The sequence below is a fragment of the Diospyros lotus genome, chromosome 8, assembly GCF_014633365.1.
Source record: "Diospyros lotus cultivar Yz01 chromosome 8, ASM1463336v1, whole genome shotgun sequence".
NCBI classification, from domain to species: domain Eukaryota; kingdom Viridiplantae; phylum Streptophyta; class Magnoliopsida; order Ericales; family Ebenaceae; genus Diospyros; species Diospyros lotus.
In genome coordinates this window covers 35,025,073-35,044,022 of record NC_068345.1, presented here as the reverse complement: position 1 = coordinate 35,044,022, position 18,950 = coordinate 35,025,073, and the positions used below count along the sequence as shown (strand labels likewise).

Here is an 18,950-nt window from a genome sequence, read left to right as displayed (position 1 = left end):
TTATTAGTTCTGAATTTCTTTATAGGAGTTCCAAATTGGATAGCAATCATTTTACAAAAAGTTGGTAAAATTGTTTTGATGGCTGCCTTTTCTTTTAGCAAAAAAAACCATGTCATGTGGGTACAATCATCAATAAAGGAGATAAACCAACATGCTCCAGAATAGTTAGGAATTCTACAAGGGCCCCACACATCAAAGTGAATCGATGCAAATGGTGTAGAGTAGAGTTTATTACTCATTGGATAAGAAATACGGTGGTGTTTAGAAATAACGCATACATCGCAATGAAATATACTTGGGTCTATGGAAAGAAATAGAGTAGGAAACATAGCCTTTAACAAAGCAAAAAAAGGATGACCTAAACGATAGTGATGCAGCCAAATTTGTTGATGACTTGTTGTAACTTGTGAAGAGCAAGCCACCTGCAGCTAGTTTCTAGGAGAACAAGGAGCCATTCCTATTAAGCAGTACAACCCACCCTTTTCCTTAGCAACACCAATCCTCTTCCCAGTCCTCATTGCCTCAAACTCACACACATTAGAAGAAAAAATAGCATGGCAGTGTAGGTATTTGGTGAGTTGGTGGATAGAAAGGAGATTGGCTAATAATTGGGGAATATGAAGAACATGGTCGATGGAGATATCAAGGCTGAGATCAACTCTGCCATGTCCAATGATAGGGACTGAGGTCCCATTAGCAATTGTGATGTGTTCAGAGGTCTTAAGTGGCTAATAGGTAGAAAACACATGGGAGTTAGGTGTCATATGGTTTGTAACTCTTGAATCCAAGATCCAAACATCATTCCTATCAGTGTTTAAGGACAGAATGAGAGCAATTACCTGAGGGTTCGTGATGTGCTAATGAATAAGCTCCATCTTGTATAGTCTTTAGGAAAGATTTCAGTTTGTTGATCTCATCAGCATTGAGTGTGGTGAGATCTGAACTTGAATCTCCTTCTAGCTTTTCCATTGATCTGTCTTCTTCTTGTCCCTTGTGAGATAAGTAGGATTGGTTTTGATGCCATGCAGCTAGGTTTGTAAACCCCCCATTCTTGTTTAAGACAACCTCCTTCCCATGGAGCTTGAAGCAGGTGTCTTGGGTATGCCGAGGCTTCTTGCAATAGTTACACCAAAGTCCCTCTCTATTATTAGCCCTTGCTTGAGCCCCTGATTTTCTAGATCTAGGTTGTGACCCTTCCCCTTTATTTGACACCATTGTCGATCCTTCAATGTAAATCCCATTAAGCATTACTACCCTTGTGTTTTCTTGGCAAACACCTCATTGAGAGAAGGGAGTTTCTCTCGGCCAAGAATTTGCACCCTTACTTGGTCAAACTCAGAGTAAGGCCAGCCAAAAATTCGACAACCCTATCCCTTTCAATTATTTGATTAAGGGTTACAACATCAACACTGCAAACCATCTTGATGTTTTGGTATTGATCTAATTCCAGCCATAATCCATTCATACAATTGTAGTACTCAGTGACAGACATTCCCCCTCGTTTAATATTACTGATTTTGGTTTTAACTTCAGAAATGATTAATGCATCTTGCACTTTAGAGTAGATTTGCTTAACTATCTCCCAGATCTCCTTAGCAAAACTTAAAAACATATAATTCCTACTTACCTCAGGTTGCATGGTATTCCATAGCCATGACATAATAAGAGAATTCTCTACATCCCATGCCTGAAAAGCTGGATCAACAGCCTTTGGTGGAGGAGAGGTAAGATGACCAAGCTTGCATTGGCCTTTGAGAAAGGTTTGAACCAGCTATACCCATTGTAGGTAGTTCTTACCGTCGGTAGGAAAGTTACACCCTAGTAACTCACCTATTGCTGCACTAACACTAGTTCCGGTACCGATATCGGTACCGGCACTAGCATTGACACTAAGAACTTGTTCTATTGGGGTTGCCTCGCTAGTGGTCATGCAGGGGGTGGTCTTTGATGCTTCTAACATGTTTAGTAGATTGAACTGATAGGTGGCAATGAAGGCCTAAGGGGAAAAACGAGAGGGAGATAGAGACGAGAATCACAGAGGCAACGTAAGGGTTATGGAGATGTGCAATGAAGGCACGTTTTAGGGTTTAGATGCAAGGAGAGGCTCTGATACCATGTAAAAAATAATACTTCCTCAAATTGATAATGATACACGGGTAGGCCTCTTTATAGAAGAGGTATGTACAAAAAATAGGAAACTAGAGAAATAGGAAACTAGAACATCTATACAAAAAGGAAACAAAAGCTATACACTAGGAAATCAAAGATATTTACACTTTTGGGAAAGTTTCATAAGATGGGTTTAGGCAAGTTTCCTAAACCGAATATAGAAGCTTCCAATCTTGATGGACATGGTCACACACCACACAATTTCCATGAGCTAACACATTTCTCTCTTGACGAAGACCTTAGATTCACAAAGCAGCTGCTTGGTTGATAACAATCTCTAGCAGAAAAAACTCAAAGGCTAGGCAATAATGAGACAACAACATTCTAGTGAAGCCTCCAACAATAGCTCAACAACCAGTAGGCCATGACTGCAATGACCAAGAATAACCAGAAGATGTTCCACAGCTCTGGAAGTGCTTTGATTGATGATGGAACAATACAATTCTGGTGAGGCTCTCCATCTCCAGTGATGAAAATTACCACATATGGTTCAATACATAGCTTTGTGGGCAGTAATGGATTTAGATGAGGAAGTGAAGCATCTCTGGGAGTCCACCAATCAGATCTTTAATACTAGGACCTTAAGATTAACTCAAGTGTGGTTCAAGTAGAACTACTGTTAATGATTTGCATTTTTGCAGCACAAATTCTGACAGATAGCTGTAGGGATGCACTGGAGGTAATCAATGGTGAACAAAAGTTTTGCTCCAGTGACAAATTGGTGTAGGACCAAAAGAGAATAAAGACAGAAGAGTAAAGGGCAGAAAAGAAGGAAAGAGCAAGAAAGAATAAAAAATTAGAAATGAGAGCAAACAAGAGGAATAAACAGAATGAGAAAAGCGAAAGAAGGAAGAATTGGAGAAGAGAGAAGAGGGATAAACAGAGAGGAAGCTGGGAAAATTCTATGTTCAATAGTCAATAGACTGAAGTTTAAATGATCTTTGAACTTGCAAGGTATTTATGTACTTGCATAACCCTGTCAAACCAGTCAAAATTAAAGTAAGAAACAAAATTGAAACATAACATTCCCAATACTCTACAGTTCTTAAATAAATTCAATTTATAATAATTAAAATCTGGATCTCCAACAATTACCTTTTAAGTGAAATATGTTCACAAAGGAAAACAGGGAAAATACAAGAAAAAACATCAACAATAGCAATAAAGGCATCAGAGTAGGGGAAAGGAAAAAAAAAAAAAATGGGGGTTGAAGGGATGAAGCACTATAAGCTATATAACTACATTTCAATCTCACTCATCAAGAAATAACTTTAATTTCATTTAAGCTAGGAGCGAAAGACAAGAATGACTTACCTCCCTCAAAACAAAGACATGGTTTAGAACACATATAGGCTCCATATCATTTAAAACTGAACAAAGATTTGTCAACCTCTGCATTGCAGCTTCTAACCTGCCATTGATGAAAAACCAAATTGATCAAGTTTCACGTTTCATAAAATCTATGACCAGAAGCCATAAAAATATTGAAAACAAAACCTGGCATCTAATTCACATGCCTTACATTTTTATAGAACTACTATTTTCAGGATAACTCTCGTAGCCTGGGAAATGAAATCCAGATATGGGTTTTGGTAATTTTGTTGAAGGAATAGAAACTCTCGATGTCAGATTCATAAGAGTAGCTGCTTGCTCAGGAAGAAGCTGAAATTGTACATATAATACAATGAGTAACAAAGTATAACCAGCTTCCTATCTTCTTAGTTTAAAGGCATAATAAATAAGTAACAACCTGCATCTCCAGTGAGCCAAAACCACCTTCAGAGTCGAGAATATTGATTAATCCTTCTAGTCCTCCCATGATAGACTCAATAAGGGACTCAACATACAGGACAGCATCTCGACCAATTTTAGTAACCTGCATTAATTAAAGCGATTGCCATTTTGTAGACCACTCAACCCACTATTCTAGGAGACATGCCATGCAGAGAATCCAAAATGAAACTCAACCAATGTGCAACAGTTCAAAATAAGGTTTGTGAAAGAATCTCAAACAGAATGATATCATTCTAGAACTGTCCATGTTAATATAGCTAGACAATTCACTAATTATCATAAAATGGGTACTTAAATTCAAATGTAATGTAAGAAGAATCACCTTATCTTAACCAAGTTAGGGTAAATGGCATGGCATTGATAATGTCGAATGACTTCTAAAAGTCACATTGACAATACAAATCCATGCAAAAAAACAATGCAGCAGACTTTTATGTCAAATGCCCTTCTTGACAAAACCCTCTAGTGAGGGAATTATGAGATAAATTTCCAACACCATCGTCATATGGAAAGGTTTCATGAGATTGCGGTGAATGGAGATAATTAATATGGTCATGTTCCAACACATAGTTGATATTGAGAAACCAACCTGTACAACACGGAAACATGACTTGTTCTTTTGCAAAAAGGAATCATACTGATAAAATAAATTTTTGATGGAATGAAACAAACTAAAATGGTAGAATTGTCACAACAGAAGAAGAATCCACAATGAAAATGCATACATTATCTCCTTCCTGAAGGTGTTGGTGAGAAGATATATATACAAGAGAATTTACAGTTGCAGATGCCATTGTTTCTAGTACCTAATTTCCTATCAAAATGGCAATACCCCGACTCTGACTCCAGTTTCAACTATCGGTTTAAGAATTCACCATACAAAATGAAACTATTATTATCTAAACTGATATAGCACACAAAATAACATGGAGAAACTTCCTGAAATATATTTTTAGCTCTTTGGTGGCAATTCAATAAAAAATACTCATGGATAGTAACAAAAGTGAATGACTAAACACATCAGGCTTCTGGGACCATAGCCATAGGGAAATAGAAAGTCGGCAAGTCATGACATGTATTTCCCTATTTACATGACCATGCAAAATTACCTAAATGAGTAACAAAATGTTTGAATACCTCTTCTGGTACAATCACAGAAGCACATTCAGGGAAACTACTAGCAACACCAAGCCACGCACAACAATGTTGAGGACGGCCTTCAGGTCCAAACATGGTGTTCCTGAAAACCTGTTTTAAGCATCACAAAAAGAATAGCAACTGTAGATGACCCTGAAACTGCAAAAAGCAATGGGGGCATTTCAAACCAGACAGAGAACACATAAAAGAACTTACAGTAGTAAGATGCTGATGATAGAAGTAAAGCTTTTTCAGACTCCCATGTTTTGATAGCAGAGATTCAAGTTCATCAACACATCTGTCTTGCCACAGAAAGTTATCATCACACATATCAGTTGCACATCCATGTTCTATACGCATAATTTGATGCATGTCCAGTGTTGGATGACGTAGTTGACATGAATTAATATAGTTTCAGCACTTTTCATGGCCCATGATATCTGAAGTAGTTTTGAAACTCTTGTTCTTGGCATAAACCCATGATATATATGGTAACAAAACAAACCAAAAAGGCAATCAAAGAATTGGAGAACTTGGGCCTGGCCGATTTCAAGGTCTGCAGGCAAATAGTTTAAAATCTTAATACTTCAAACAAGTACGATGCGGAGCTCCTTTTGCCCACAATTTGAACCTTCCACATAACTGATAACACACATGTTAAACCAGTTTAGGTCCTGACAGTAGAGAGTCTGCCCTTTTCTCCGAACAGTCGCAGAAGTAAAATATGTTCTTAGGTACCGTAATGTGGTATTGTGTAATATTTTAACTTCAGCCATAATATGTTTGAAGCATGGTTGCTCAAAGACAGGTTTGATTATTTTTAGCCATGTCTAGAATATTTAAAAGACAATTGTCACATCTAACCTAAATACAAATATGTTATGTATATAACTCTATTTCTCAACAGGTATAATAGGATAAAGAATCGGCTCCGTTCACTACCGAGTATAACACTTTTGCGGGGCAGAAGATCTATTTCATCAAAAAGATCCAAATCACATAGATGCCATAGGAAAAGAAAAGGAAGACCATTTTCAGAAGTCTTATCTTGCTATGTTCAATGCTTGACCATCCACGTGATTGCAACTCTCGGCATGCGTATTTTACCTTAGACAATAATAGGTCACTGGGTACAGCAGTATCACAATCAGCAAAAACTGCTGATGCGCATATTGTTGTTCCATAAGTACTGTCTGACATATTGTACATGTCCGTCAAACGCCACCCCAATTGCTTTAGCTACATGGTTCTCCAGTAACCTATCTGGAACAAAGAGAGCAAGTCTTTCAGACTCACTGGAAGAATTTTGATCTCTTTGAGGGACAATATGGTCTTATCAGTTGGATGGAGAGAGACCAGGGTATCTGGAGACCTGTTTAACTCTCTGAAGATGAGATATCTTGGGTATGTGGTAGGATCAATAAATTGGTGGTGTTTCTTGGAAGAGTGGAGTTTTTGATTGGTTTCAAGTGGTGGCAAGTTGTCTAGCAAATGAGAAAGGTTTCCAAAAAGGGTTGGAAGGTGGTTAGCCAAATTTTCATGGCATTCTTGCTCTAGTTGGAAGCAACCAAAAGGTTAAAAATTCTTACTGCTGTTGTTAGACTGTATCTTATTACTCATCCCCATTTTGAGGACAATGCACTTATTTTCCATGTTGCCAAAGTGAGGGAGTTAAGATTTTAATATGCATTTCTTGTGCTTTGAGGCTAAGTAGGCCTAGCTGGTTAATGTAGCCAAGAGCAAAACTATGCTGGTAGGTTGCATGGATAATTGAACTATTTAGTTGCCTCATTAGTGTATAAGAATGGCTCCCTTCCCTTCACATATCTGCTGTCAGGTTGTAAATTATTCATCTCCATATGGAATAATGTTATTGGAAGGTGTGAAACTAGACCATACTCTAGAATAGGTAGTAATTCTTGAAAAGTGGCAGGCTCACTTTTCTAAAGACTATTTTGTCTACCATCCTGCAAATCTGAAGCTTTTCTGTATCCTGCTATCAATTGTCAATTAATTAGAGAAGCTTTAGACGGATTCTCAGAAAGATCTCATGAATGAATTTAAGTATTACCTAGTGAATTAGATAAAAGGTAGGTTAGGAATTAGAAAGCAATTAATATCTTCCAATAATAGTCACATGAAGATAAAGACATTTACAAATGCTGATTGCTGATTGGGCAAGTTCCACTCTGATAGATAACCTACCTCAGGGTATTCTACCTCTATAGGGAGGTAATATAGTTACCTGGAAGAGAAAAAAGCAACAGTTGTTGCAAAGTAGTGCTGCAGTTGAGTTTAGAGCTATTGTCCATGAAGAATGTGAAACAATGTAGCTGACAATCTTATTAAAATGACTTGGATTTACAAATGAAGGACCTATTAGATTGTTTTATGACAACAAAGAAGTTATTAGTATTGCTCACAAAGAAGAAGATAAGACATTGTCAAAGTTTTTTTTTTTTACCCCAAAAACAGGATTCAAACATTCACTACAGATGTGCCCATTAGCTTCAAGGATGCCCACACACAGTTAAAATTTTCAATATCTCAATCTTCCAGAACTTCACAAAAATTTAATATTTCTCAACTACAGATGGTAATGAAAAAAATTACCAGGGAGCTTTATAAGAACTCTCAATCTTAACTTGCATGAGAAGCCTTTTGCCCACATCATTAGCCAATTTCCCAAAAATTATACTCATAAGTCACAAAAATTTAATATTTCTCAACTACAGATGGTAATGAAAAAAATTACCAGGGAGCTTTATAAGAACTCTCAATCTTAACTTGCATGAGAAGCCTTTTGCCCACATCATTAGCCAATTTCCCAAAAATTATACTCATAAGTCATAACCAGACATGACACGATATATAAGCAACATTACCTGGACCAACTATATGCAGCATTCCCTTCAGACAACAAGCCCTCCTTTCCAGTAGATACTGTAGCTTTTTCCAAATGTCTAATGTTAATAGATGACCGAGCAGACGTAACAATCATCAATATTGATAACCAATCTTTACGCAACTCCTGACCAATAAAAAAGTTGCATTGAAGTAAGAAAACAGTAGCATAAGATGTTAGGCTAGTTGAGGGCTAATAGTTGCCATATACTCTATAGGTGATCCCAACAACAATATTATTGGGTATAGCAACTGGCTGGCAAGAACCGAGATGAGTTTGATTAAGAGAATATTAGAATAAATCTGTAGAGATCATTTAATTGAGAAAAGGATGAACTGTTTAACCACAATAACCAAATAAGGAATTGGAACTCAAGCCTGCAAAACAGTTACATGAGGAGAATAAAAGAGCTAAGAAGGGGGTCACGTAATAATATCTAGATCATATCAAAAACAGCTTGATTGGTTGCAAGGATCATAGATGGTCAAAATGTCATTTCCGAACTGTCCCTGTCATCAGAATGCATTGTCCTCAAAACTCCTCCCACCCCCCCCCCCCCCCCCCCCCAAAAAAAAAGAAAGAAAACAAAACCAAGCACTAAGTCCATGTGTTCAATGAGATATATACATAAATGCATAATCTGGATGCAAAAAAAAATTACTTCTTTTGTGAAATGTAAGTTTTTTATTTTTTATTTTTTGGTAAACATATAATGCAAATTTTATGCTACAATTTTTTATTATTTTATTTTTTTATCATTGCTATACAGATGGTGGAATATAATTTCTAGTATATGTAGATGATATTTGATTATAGGTGTTGATGCTACAGCCATAACTGAAAAATCATTTCTATATTCTATGTTTCAAACTAAGGATCTAGGAGCTTTTGAAGTAGTTCTTAGGCATTGAGATTGTCAAGATCCTGCCTTAGTGTTGCTCTTGCTTAGCATGAATATGCCATTGGTTTATCTAGTGTTCTAAAAGGTGCTAGGCACTAGGCGCTAGTCGGGCGCCAGACTAGGGCCTAGCGCCTAGGCCGCCTAGGCGATCTGCTATTTTTTCTTCTTTTTTTTAAATTTATAATATAATTTTATGTTATTTTTAAATAAATCAAAGTTAAAAATATAAATAAAACTTATATATATATAAATCAGAAATTTATATATATGTTTATATAGATAGATTTATAAATATATTATTTATATAGATATAAACAGATAAATATATAAACTTTATATAAAAACTTATATATATATATATATATAAACTGGGATGGCCAGGGCAACTTAGGGGGTTGTAGACCAGAAGCCGCGGATCCGATTGTAGCGCTCGAAGACCACCACTTGGTGGCCCTCCCGCTTGAGCTCACGAGCTGCCAGCAAGTGAGCTTCACTGCCTCTACGCCATCGCCGCCGTCAAGCTCCATCCTTGCCGACACGTCTTCGTTGACTCAAGCTCTATCTCCGCTACTCTGAGGTCGCGATGGAGTTGGAGGTAGCAATGAGGTACCGACGGCGTTGAGGCGGCGACCTTAGGCTAGAGAAGAGGGAGACGGCTGAGAGGTAGGTAAAAAATTAGGCGGCCCAAGCAGCGATAATCGGGCCGGTGCCTAGGGGGCCGACTAGACCAAATTCGCAGCGGCCGCCTAGGCTGATTTTTAGAACACTGGGTTTATCTCTATAAATAGGCATGTCTGAAACCTGGTCAAGACTCTGATAAGTTCCCAATTAGAAAATTCAAACAATAAGCAATTATCAATAGCTATAAGGATTTCCAGCCAAGAACAAGAACCATCCAAGGCGTTCGAGAGGCCCTCTCTCTCCAGAATCCTGTTTACCCCGCAAAACCGACCCCCTCTCTCTTCCCTCCTCCTAATTATACCTCTCCTCCTTTCTTTCTAACTGAATTCCCCTGCACATGCTGATTATTCCCTCAACATGTGGATTACAATTCTACCCCTCCCATGCACACATGCTAATTGGTACACCTGCATGTGCTGACCCCCTTATTCTTATCTTCATGCATGTTGCTGCTTGCGGTATCTTTGGTAGGTTCAGTGCACCGACAGCCTATCATTACTCCCCTCCCGCACTTTCACCTTGTCCTCAAGGTGAAAAGTCGGAAACTATTGTTGAAGCATGTTGTAGGGCTCCCAAGTTGCCTTTAATGGTGGTAAACCCTTCCATTGCACCAAGACATCCAGCCCACGCACGTTAGAACCCCTTCCAAGCCGAACTCCCAACACCGCTTCTAGTTTAACCTTCATCTCCAAGTCTGCATTCAGCTGGTGGGGAATCTCCACCCTTGCTCCCACCTCTTCTTTGGCCTCTCTTAGCTGTGACGCATGAAAAACAAGGTGAACATGACAGTGTGTTGGTAGCGCCAATTTATAAGCCATTGGCCCCACCTTCTACTCAATTGCAAATGGCCCATAGTACCTAGGAGCCAACTTCTCATTAGGGCAGGTAGCCAAGGTCTTCCTTCGATAAGGCCTTATTTTCAAATAGACGAAGTCACCCACAGCAAATTGCACATCCCTTCTTTTCCGGTCAACCCCCCTTTTCATGATCGCTTGAGCTCTTGCCAGTTGGTCCTTGAGTTCTTCCAAGGCTTGATCCCGCTCCATCAATTGTTGTTCTACTGCAAACACGGGGGTAGTTCCCTTGTCAAATCTTATCAAGGTTGGTGGTTCCCTCCCATACACTGCTTGAAAAGGAGTTATCTTTGAACCTGTGTGGTATGATGTGTTATACCACAATTCAGCCCATGGTAGCCAGACATACCATCCCATAGGTCTTGCTGATGCAAAACAGCGCAAGTACGTCTCTAAGGTCCGATTGAGGACCTTCGTTTGCCTGTCCGTTTGCGGGTGGTAGGATGTGCTACGATTAAGTTTAGTACCTTGAAGCCGAAACAACTCCTCCCAAAAACGGCTCATGAATACCTTGTCTCTATCCGAAACAATAGACTGGGGCATGTCGTGAAGCCTCACTATCTCTTTGACGAAAATCCCAGCCACTACTCCTGCTGTGAACAGATATTTGAGACCAATGAAATGTCCATATTTGTCGAGTCTGTCAATTGTCAACCACCACAAGTATATAATTCATATGGCTCGACAATGGTAAACTCTTAATAAAATTCATGGCTATATCATCCCAAATCTGACCAGGAATAGGAAGAGGCTGTAGAAGACCCCTCAGCGATAAAGATTCATATTTATTTTGCTGGCAAACATCACAATTTCTAACATATTGGCGTATGCCACGCTTCATACCAGCCCAATACACACTTGTTGCAATTCGTTTATACATTTTTAAGAACCTGAAATGACCTCCTACACTTCCGTCGTGGCCCTCATGGAGTAATAATGGAATTAGAGAAGAACTCTTAGGCAAGAACAACCGCCCTTTGTAAAGGAGTTGGTCACCTACCAGCTGGAAATCTGATCGGGAATTCAGATCCTGCTGTAACTCCCTTATAATTCCTTGTAAGTAGGCGTCCTTCTCCACCTCTCGAGCCAGCTGGTCTGGTTGAACCACCTTCGGAACCATTGCCGGGTGACTGATTCTCGAAAGGCTATCCACTACCTTATTCTCTAACCCGGGGTGGTAGTGTATCTCGAAGTGAAACCCCATCAACTTCATCATCCATCTTTGATATTTCGGGCTCACCATTCGCTGCTCCAATAAAAACGTCAAGCTTTTCTGATCTGTCCTTACAATGAACTTCCTTCCCAAGAGGTAATGCCTCCATTTTTGAATTGCAAACACCATGGCCATCAGCTCTCTTTCGTAAACCAATTTCTTTCTCTCCGACGACTTAAGAGCATGGTTGAAGTATGCAATTGGCTTGTGATTCTGCATCAACACCGCCCCCAACCCTTGCCCTGAAGCATCAGACTCAATGATAAAGGGCTGATCGAAATCTAGTAGTGCTAGAACTGTAAGTGACACCATCGCTATCTTGAGCTGTTGAAAGGCTCGCTCAGCTTCCTCATCCCAAAAAAAATTATTCTTCCTTAATCTCTCCATGAGGGGCCACGTCATCTTGCCATAATCTCTTACAAACCTCCGATAGTGCCCCATGAGACTGAGGAATCCCCTAAATTCCTTCAAAGATGTGGGTGTGGGCCAATCCACCATGGCTTGCGCCTTGCAGCGATTAGCTAACACGCCTCGCTGGGAGATGACGTGACCAAGATACTCAACTTCCAACTGCCCGAAGGAACATTTTTTCTTGTTTGCAAACAAGTGATTTTCAGCTAGCACCTGCAGAACACAATGCAAGTGCTGCACATGCTGTTCAAAATCTTGGTTGTAAATTAATATATCATCAAAAAATACTAACACAAATCGTCTCAAATACTCCCTGAATACATCATTCATTAAGGATTGGAAGGTGGCCGGTGCATTTGTTAATCCGAAGGCATGATGAGGAATTCATAGTGGCCCTCATGTGTTCGAAATGCAATTTTTGGCTCGTCCCTAGCCTTGACTCGAATCTGATGATAACCAAATTTGAGATCCAGCTTCGAAAAAACCTTAGCCCCATGTAATTCATCTAGCAGCTCGTCAATGACTAAGATTGGAAACTTGTCGGGGACGGTTACTTTGTTTAGGGCCTGGTAATCTACACAAAACCTCCATCCCCTGTCCTTCTTTTAACAAGCAGCACCGGGCCGAAATAGGGGTTTCTGCTCGGCTTTATAATTCCAGCTTCCAACATCTCACATACCATCTTCTCGATCTCGTTTTTTTGAAGATAAGGGTAGCAATAAGGCCGAACACTAACCAGAGGAGTGTCAGATAACTGGTTGATGGCATGGTCCTTGTTTCTGGTGGGTGGTAGTCCCTCTGAGTTGGTAAAAACCCCTTCGAACTCAGCCAGTAATGCCTCTAAACTCCGGGGCAATCCCACTTGCAATTCGTTGAACTCTACAGCCACCTTTCCTATTTCTTGCAGGACTCCCTCCCAATTTTCTTTAAATGCCTTCATCATAACTTTTTAGGGAGACTAATATCTTACTTAAGCTAGGGTCACCCTGCAAAGACACGGTCAATCCCCCCACCTGGAACTTCATGGTCAGATTCCTCCAATCCACACTTATTTTCCCCACCGATGCCAGCCACTTCATGACAAGAATGACATCGGAACTCCCTAACTCGAGTGGAAAGAAATCTTCCACTATCTACAGATTATCAAGGATCAGTTTCACCCCCTTGCAAATTCCCACTCCTTGAACAGCCATCCCGGTTCCCATTATCACCGCACATCCAGTTGTTTCTGTCCTAGGCAAACTCAAACGTTGCACCAACTCGGACGCTATGAAGTTGTGAGTAGCTCCTCCATCCACAAGAACCACTACTGACTGCCCTTCTATGTGTCCCCTTAGCTTCATCGTTTGTGGTGTAGTCAATCCCACAACCGAATTCATGGACAACTCAATCACTTCCCCTCCATATCCCAACTCCTCATCGCCCACCTACACTGGTTCTTCCTTTCCTACCACCTCGCCTATTTCTTCGTCATAGATCATCAAAACTTAGAGCTCCTTGTTTTTGCACTTATGGCCTATCGAATATTTTTCATCATAGTGGAAGCAAAGGCCCTTCTCCCGCTTGGCCTTCCACTCGGCCTCACTAAGCCGCTTAAAAGGGAAGCTTCCACCATTTCCAGCGGTGTGAAACTGAGGTCCCGGTTGGATCACGGACTAGTGGGAGGAACCCAAACTCTTCACTGGTACTAGGGACATATGACTAGTGACTGTTGGTGCTATAGAGTACCCGCTCTTGGGTGGTCCGATTGCCCAATGGCAATTCTGAAGAGTTGCGTTCTTGTCCTCAATATTTTGAGCCACCACCATGATACGATCAAGCCCCCGTGGTTGCAACACCCTGATCTCAGCTCTTATCTCCGGTTTGAGGCCGTTTAGGAATTGGCCTTCCAAAAACGCCTCAAGAACATTAGGCATAGCCACGGCCAACATCTCAAACAACAATCGATACTCCTTAACAGTCCTCTCCTGCCGAAGAGCCAAGAAACGTTCCTCCAATGACCCCTCTTGAGTGGGGCAAAACATGCCCAGAATTCCTTGCTTCAAGCCTTCCAAACTCCAAATTCCTCTTCACCTTGTCTCCCATTGGAACCAAGATAGAGCCACAGCTTCGAAGCACAGTGCGGCGTACTCTATCTTCTCCTCGTCCGTTAGTTGATTGACCGCAAAATACCTCTCAGCTCAAAAAATCCACTCAACTGGATTCTCTCCTTCGAATATGGGCATTTCCAATCTCCTTCCTCGTATGTCCGATCGGTATCCTCCTTCGACTCCTCCTTCCAAGTCGCGACCTCCCACACCCCCAGGTGTTACTTCGGAATCCATGGTGAATTCCGAAGCTCCTTCTCACTCCTTGGACTTGTTCTTCCTCTCCCACTCCTACTTGTCCCACTTCGTTCGCATGAAAGCGAACTGTTCGAGCATCACCGCCACATTTCGTTCCATCGCCTGGATATCGCCTCTAATGTCTTCAACTCCCCTTTGCATGCCCTCCATCTTCGACTCTAATTCACCCACTCTCTTCGTCAAGTTCACCATCAGGATCAAAACCTGGCTCTGATACTAAATTGATAAGTTCCCAATTAGAAAATTCAAACAGTAAGCAATTATCAATAGCTATCAGGATTTCCAGCCAAGAACAAGAACCACCTAGGGCGTTCGAGAGGCCCTCTCTCTCCAGAATCCTCTTTACCCCGCAAAATTGACCCCCTCTCTCTCTTCCCCTCTCCTAATTATACCTCTCCTCCCTTCTTTCTAATTGAATTCCCCTACACATGCTGATTATTCCCTCAACATGTGGATTACAATTCTACCCCTCCCATGCGCACATGTTGGTTGTTATGTTGACCCCCTTATTCTCATCTTCATGCATGCTGCTACTTACGGCATCTTTGGTAGGTCCGATGCACCGGCGGCCTATCAGACTTTTGTCTAAAGTACAAAGCTTGAAGCTAATAAAGGTGATATATTGAATGACATGAGTCGATATGGGAAAGTAGTTGCGAAAATTGAATTATTTTATTGTTACCAAACAAGATATATCCTTTCACACAAGTCTTGCTTGTTAGTTCCTGGATTCTTTGCATAAAAGTCGTTGAAATTCAACAATATGAATCTTAAGTATCAAACAACCTATTATATGACTCTTCATCCCGTGTTCCATGAGAGGACTAAGCATATTGAGGTTGATCGTCACTTCATTTGGGAGAAAGTATTACAAGATGTAATCCAAACAACTCAAAAAGTTTGAAAACCAACATTTTAGATAGCACTAAAACTTTGTGAGCAGCTAAAATGAGATTTATTTTTAAAAATCTTGGAACATGTGGAATATGTGCATCAACTTGAGAGAAGTGTTAAATAGTGTTTTTTTTGTGTGTGCATGTTTCGAACCTGGTATAATTCAGTTAAAAAACAAAACTGACACAAGTGGGTTATCCAAAAAAAAAATGCCAGACCAAATGATCCCAAAATTTTATTTTTTTTTCTGTTGGGTTAGGAAAAGGTCAAAACCATGATTTTGAACCATGATTTCAGTGTGCCTAGAATGCTTTGTTATGGAACCGGCTTAGCAGTTAGTTAATAAAAGCATGTCCAAGAACAACACCACTGAAAGCATGTTGGCATACAATGCGCTAATTAAAGCATTGTTGCAAACAATGCCTTCAGTGTTGTTTATTCCAAATATCGCTCTTACACCTGGGGTTCTGCATGAAAACCCCACCAAGAAGCCATGAAATGATTACCAAACAAGACAGAAATGCCTTGATAGCATTCTAGTGCTTCAGGGAAATTCTGTTCTTCTTGGGCCAGGAATGGCAATGCGAAAAAGTGAGCAGTAGTTTAGAACCCTGCCCATGATCCCTATCATCATATTCCACTGCATTCCTCTCCCATAGGTGACTCTTGATGGAGTGGATTTTGGAGAAACTGAATGATAGGAGGCGTGCTGAGGGTTTTGACCAGAAAGTGGTTGAAGTTGATGAATGATAGGAGGCTGCTTTGATTTGGATTGTCAATTTGGTGTCTTTGGACAGAGGTTTCTAAGAATGAGAAGGTCTGGATTAGGTAATTGAAGATGAAGAGATGTGGGCTAAGAGAAACTGCAGACAAATGCTTCCTTTCCAACTAGCCTGAAGGCATGGTTCACAGCAATTAGTCACAAATTCTCTTTAAGAGAAAATATAGATATTACTCACAGGAAGAACCGAAAAGAGTCCTCACCGATATAGGGATATGTTTGATTCCATCAACAAGATTTTTTTTTTTTCCCATTTTCTTTATTGACAGGACACTAAATCTTTCATGACATTATAAGTTGTACTCCAATCAGTGTTACGGTCACAAAAAAATATATAAAACAACATATTCAACATTCATCCCACTATGTGGGGTTGGCTATATAAATTCTATACTTCCATGTATTTTTGTCTTTTGTCATATCTTCATTTAGGTTCATACACTTCATATCAAACTTTAATGTCTCTCCCAAAATCTTCTTGGGTCTGCCTCTACCTCTTTTTTTGACTAACTGTTCCATTTTATCAACTCTCCTCACTGGAGCGTCCCTTGGTCTTCTTCTCACATGACTAAACCATCTTAGTCTAGTCTCTCTCATATTCTCCTCAGTTGGCACTACTACTATCTTATTACGAATAACCTCACAAAAAAATATAGAGAGAGAGAAATTTGGAAATTAGACTTCATCAAATATCTAAGTTCTTTGTTTTTTACAAATTATGGGTGACAAAGCATACAAATAAGAAAAATCTTATGTGGCATAGGTCAAAGAAGCTACAGTAACAAAGTAAATACAGATGAATTATAAATGTAAAAGGCATAGAAGTAATTAAATTAATACTAAAACAGTGTTGGCAATTGGATGAAACATAGATAGATTTCTTACAGATAGATCACAAGTGATGGCAGAAATGTTTTCGCCCTGCGGTTTTGGTATGTTTTCAAGATGTTGAACAACCTTCTGGAAAAGTCCTTTCAAGGTTGAGTCTAGGTCAAGAGCCACCATACCCGGAGAGCCCAATAAAAATCTAATTCTACCAGCACAGGATGATAGATACGATAATGCATAACCTCTAATTGCTGCAAAGGGTCATGATTTTCCAATTACTACATATCCATTGTTGCAGAAAATTAGTTAATTCAGCAGCAAAAAAATAAACAAAAAACATGTGGTATGTGACAACTAGACAACAATTAAGCAGAATAAATAATTTAGAGAAACAAAAGCTATGCGCATCAGGCATTAACAAAAAATATAGATAAACAATGAAACCAATTATGAACTTTTGAACCTCACCACAAAAAACAAAAAACAAAATGAACTTTCTTGCTAACATCAACATCAAATGTGCATTATGACATTGCCATCCCTTGTCTGAGTTCCATAGTCAGTAAACAAGATATTTTCTGTTCATTTTTCCCACTTCTCATCTATGCAGTATAAAATCAAGAAGCGTTATCATCACATCAGCACCTTCATTCATTCTTAGGGCTTTACATTAGACATTGCACTGGACACCAAAAATGTATTGTTGGGGTTTACAGCTAAGCATCAAAACCTCACCTTACTACTGTATTCAATGAGATTTACAGTATTATCCATATAAGAAAGAAAAAAAATTTAAAAAAAAAGTTGAACTTTTATATATTATTGCCATTGTCTTAGTTATATCTTATAGAGGCTTAGGGAACATAGACAATGTCTATGCACATTCATTCTTTAAGGTTAAGGATTCTTTTATATGTTTTCTCATTTAAAGTCTCAAATAGACAGATCTGTAGCTTACTGAGGAACTAGTAGTTAGCAAAAGATTCATTCCGACAATATATTATTTCAATACAAGGTACGTGGGAATTGGAAAAATAGTTGCTGTTTTATTTTTAATTTTTTACAATGAAGCTAGTGCTTTAACTACATAACTAAAGTTTATAGTGTAGTTTTCAGTACAGATATACAAACAATCTTATGCCTAAAAGCCCATTTTACTTTAATGGAAAGACTTCTAGTTTCTTAAATAAAAGGTTTGAAATTGGATTTTGAAGGGCATAAGAAGGTCTACCACAGTGAGGATTAACATTAAAAAGATTTAGATTCAACAAAGCAACATATTAAGCACTAATCCCACTAAGTGGGGTAAGCTACATGAATTTTATCTATGACAATATTCTTTTTATAACATTCATCTAGTCTTACACCAAGTTTTTCTTGGTCTTGCTCTTATCACTTTTCTAAAGACTTATTCCTTTCCATCCACTCTTCTCATAAGAGTCTCTATTGGTCTTCTTCTTACATGACCTAACCATGTCAATCATGCATCTTATCTTCAAACTTAAATAAGAGTTACTTTGACCTTAATACGAATAACCTTATTTCTAATTTCTTTTTCTTGTATAGCCATACATCTACCATAACATCCTCATCTCCACTATATCATATTTTGCACACAGGTTCTTTATTGCCCAACATTATGTTCCATGCAACAAAATTGATCTTATAATCATCTTATAAAATTCTTCTTTTAACTTTAACAGAATCTTACTATCGCATAAAATGTCACACTTTTCTATTTAACATCCTGCCTTAATTTATGGCTAAAATTCTCATTAATCTCTCCATCTTTATGGATGACTGATTTAAGACATATGAATTTGTTAGAATTATTAGTATATATTATAATTATTATATGTGTGTATTTTATTTGTAATTAAATTAAGCTCATAGGTTTAAGACTCATTATGTTTATTATAAATAACAAGCTAAGTGAGGCCATTGTTGTTAAAATCCCGATTTTATGCGTACGATTTTACGATTCGAAGACCCCCAAACGATTCAAATCCCATGTAAAATCCAATTTGGGATAAAATC

General features: G+C 39.0%; 1 protein-coding gene across 3 annotated transcripts in view; it reads right to left on the bottom strand.

The window, feature by feature from the left end:
* The window catches only part of LOC127807453 (protein NAP1), a 67,173-nt gene that overhangs the window by 14,101 nt on the left and 34,122 nt on the right, over nucleotides 1-18,950 (bottom strand). For all 3 annotated transcript variants that reach the window (XM_052345308.1, XM_052345307.1, XM_052345309.1), the window contains 7 exons: nucleotides 16,971-17,164; nucleotides 7,986-8,131; nucleotides 5,317-5,398; nucleotides 5,101-5,211; nucleotides 3,920-4,045; nucleotides 3,692-3,831; nucleotides 3,484-3,580 (listed from right to left, as the gene is read on the bottom strand). In XM_052345308.1, coding sequence (XP_052201268.1) covers nucleotides 3,484-3,580; nucleotides 3,692-3,831; nucleotides 3,920-4,045; nucleotides 5,101-5,211; nucleotides 5,317-5,398; nucleotides 7,986-8,131; nucleotides 16,971-17,164 — 896 coding nt within the window. The remainder of the gene's footprint in view (nucleotides 1-3,483; nucleotides 3,581-3,691; nucleotides 3,832-3,919; nucleotides 4,046-5,100; nucleotides 5,212-5,316; nucleotides 5,399-7,985; nucleotides 8,132-16,970; nucleotides 17,165-18,950) is intronic.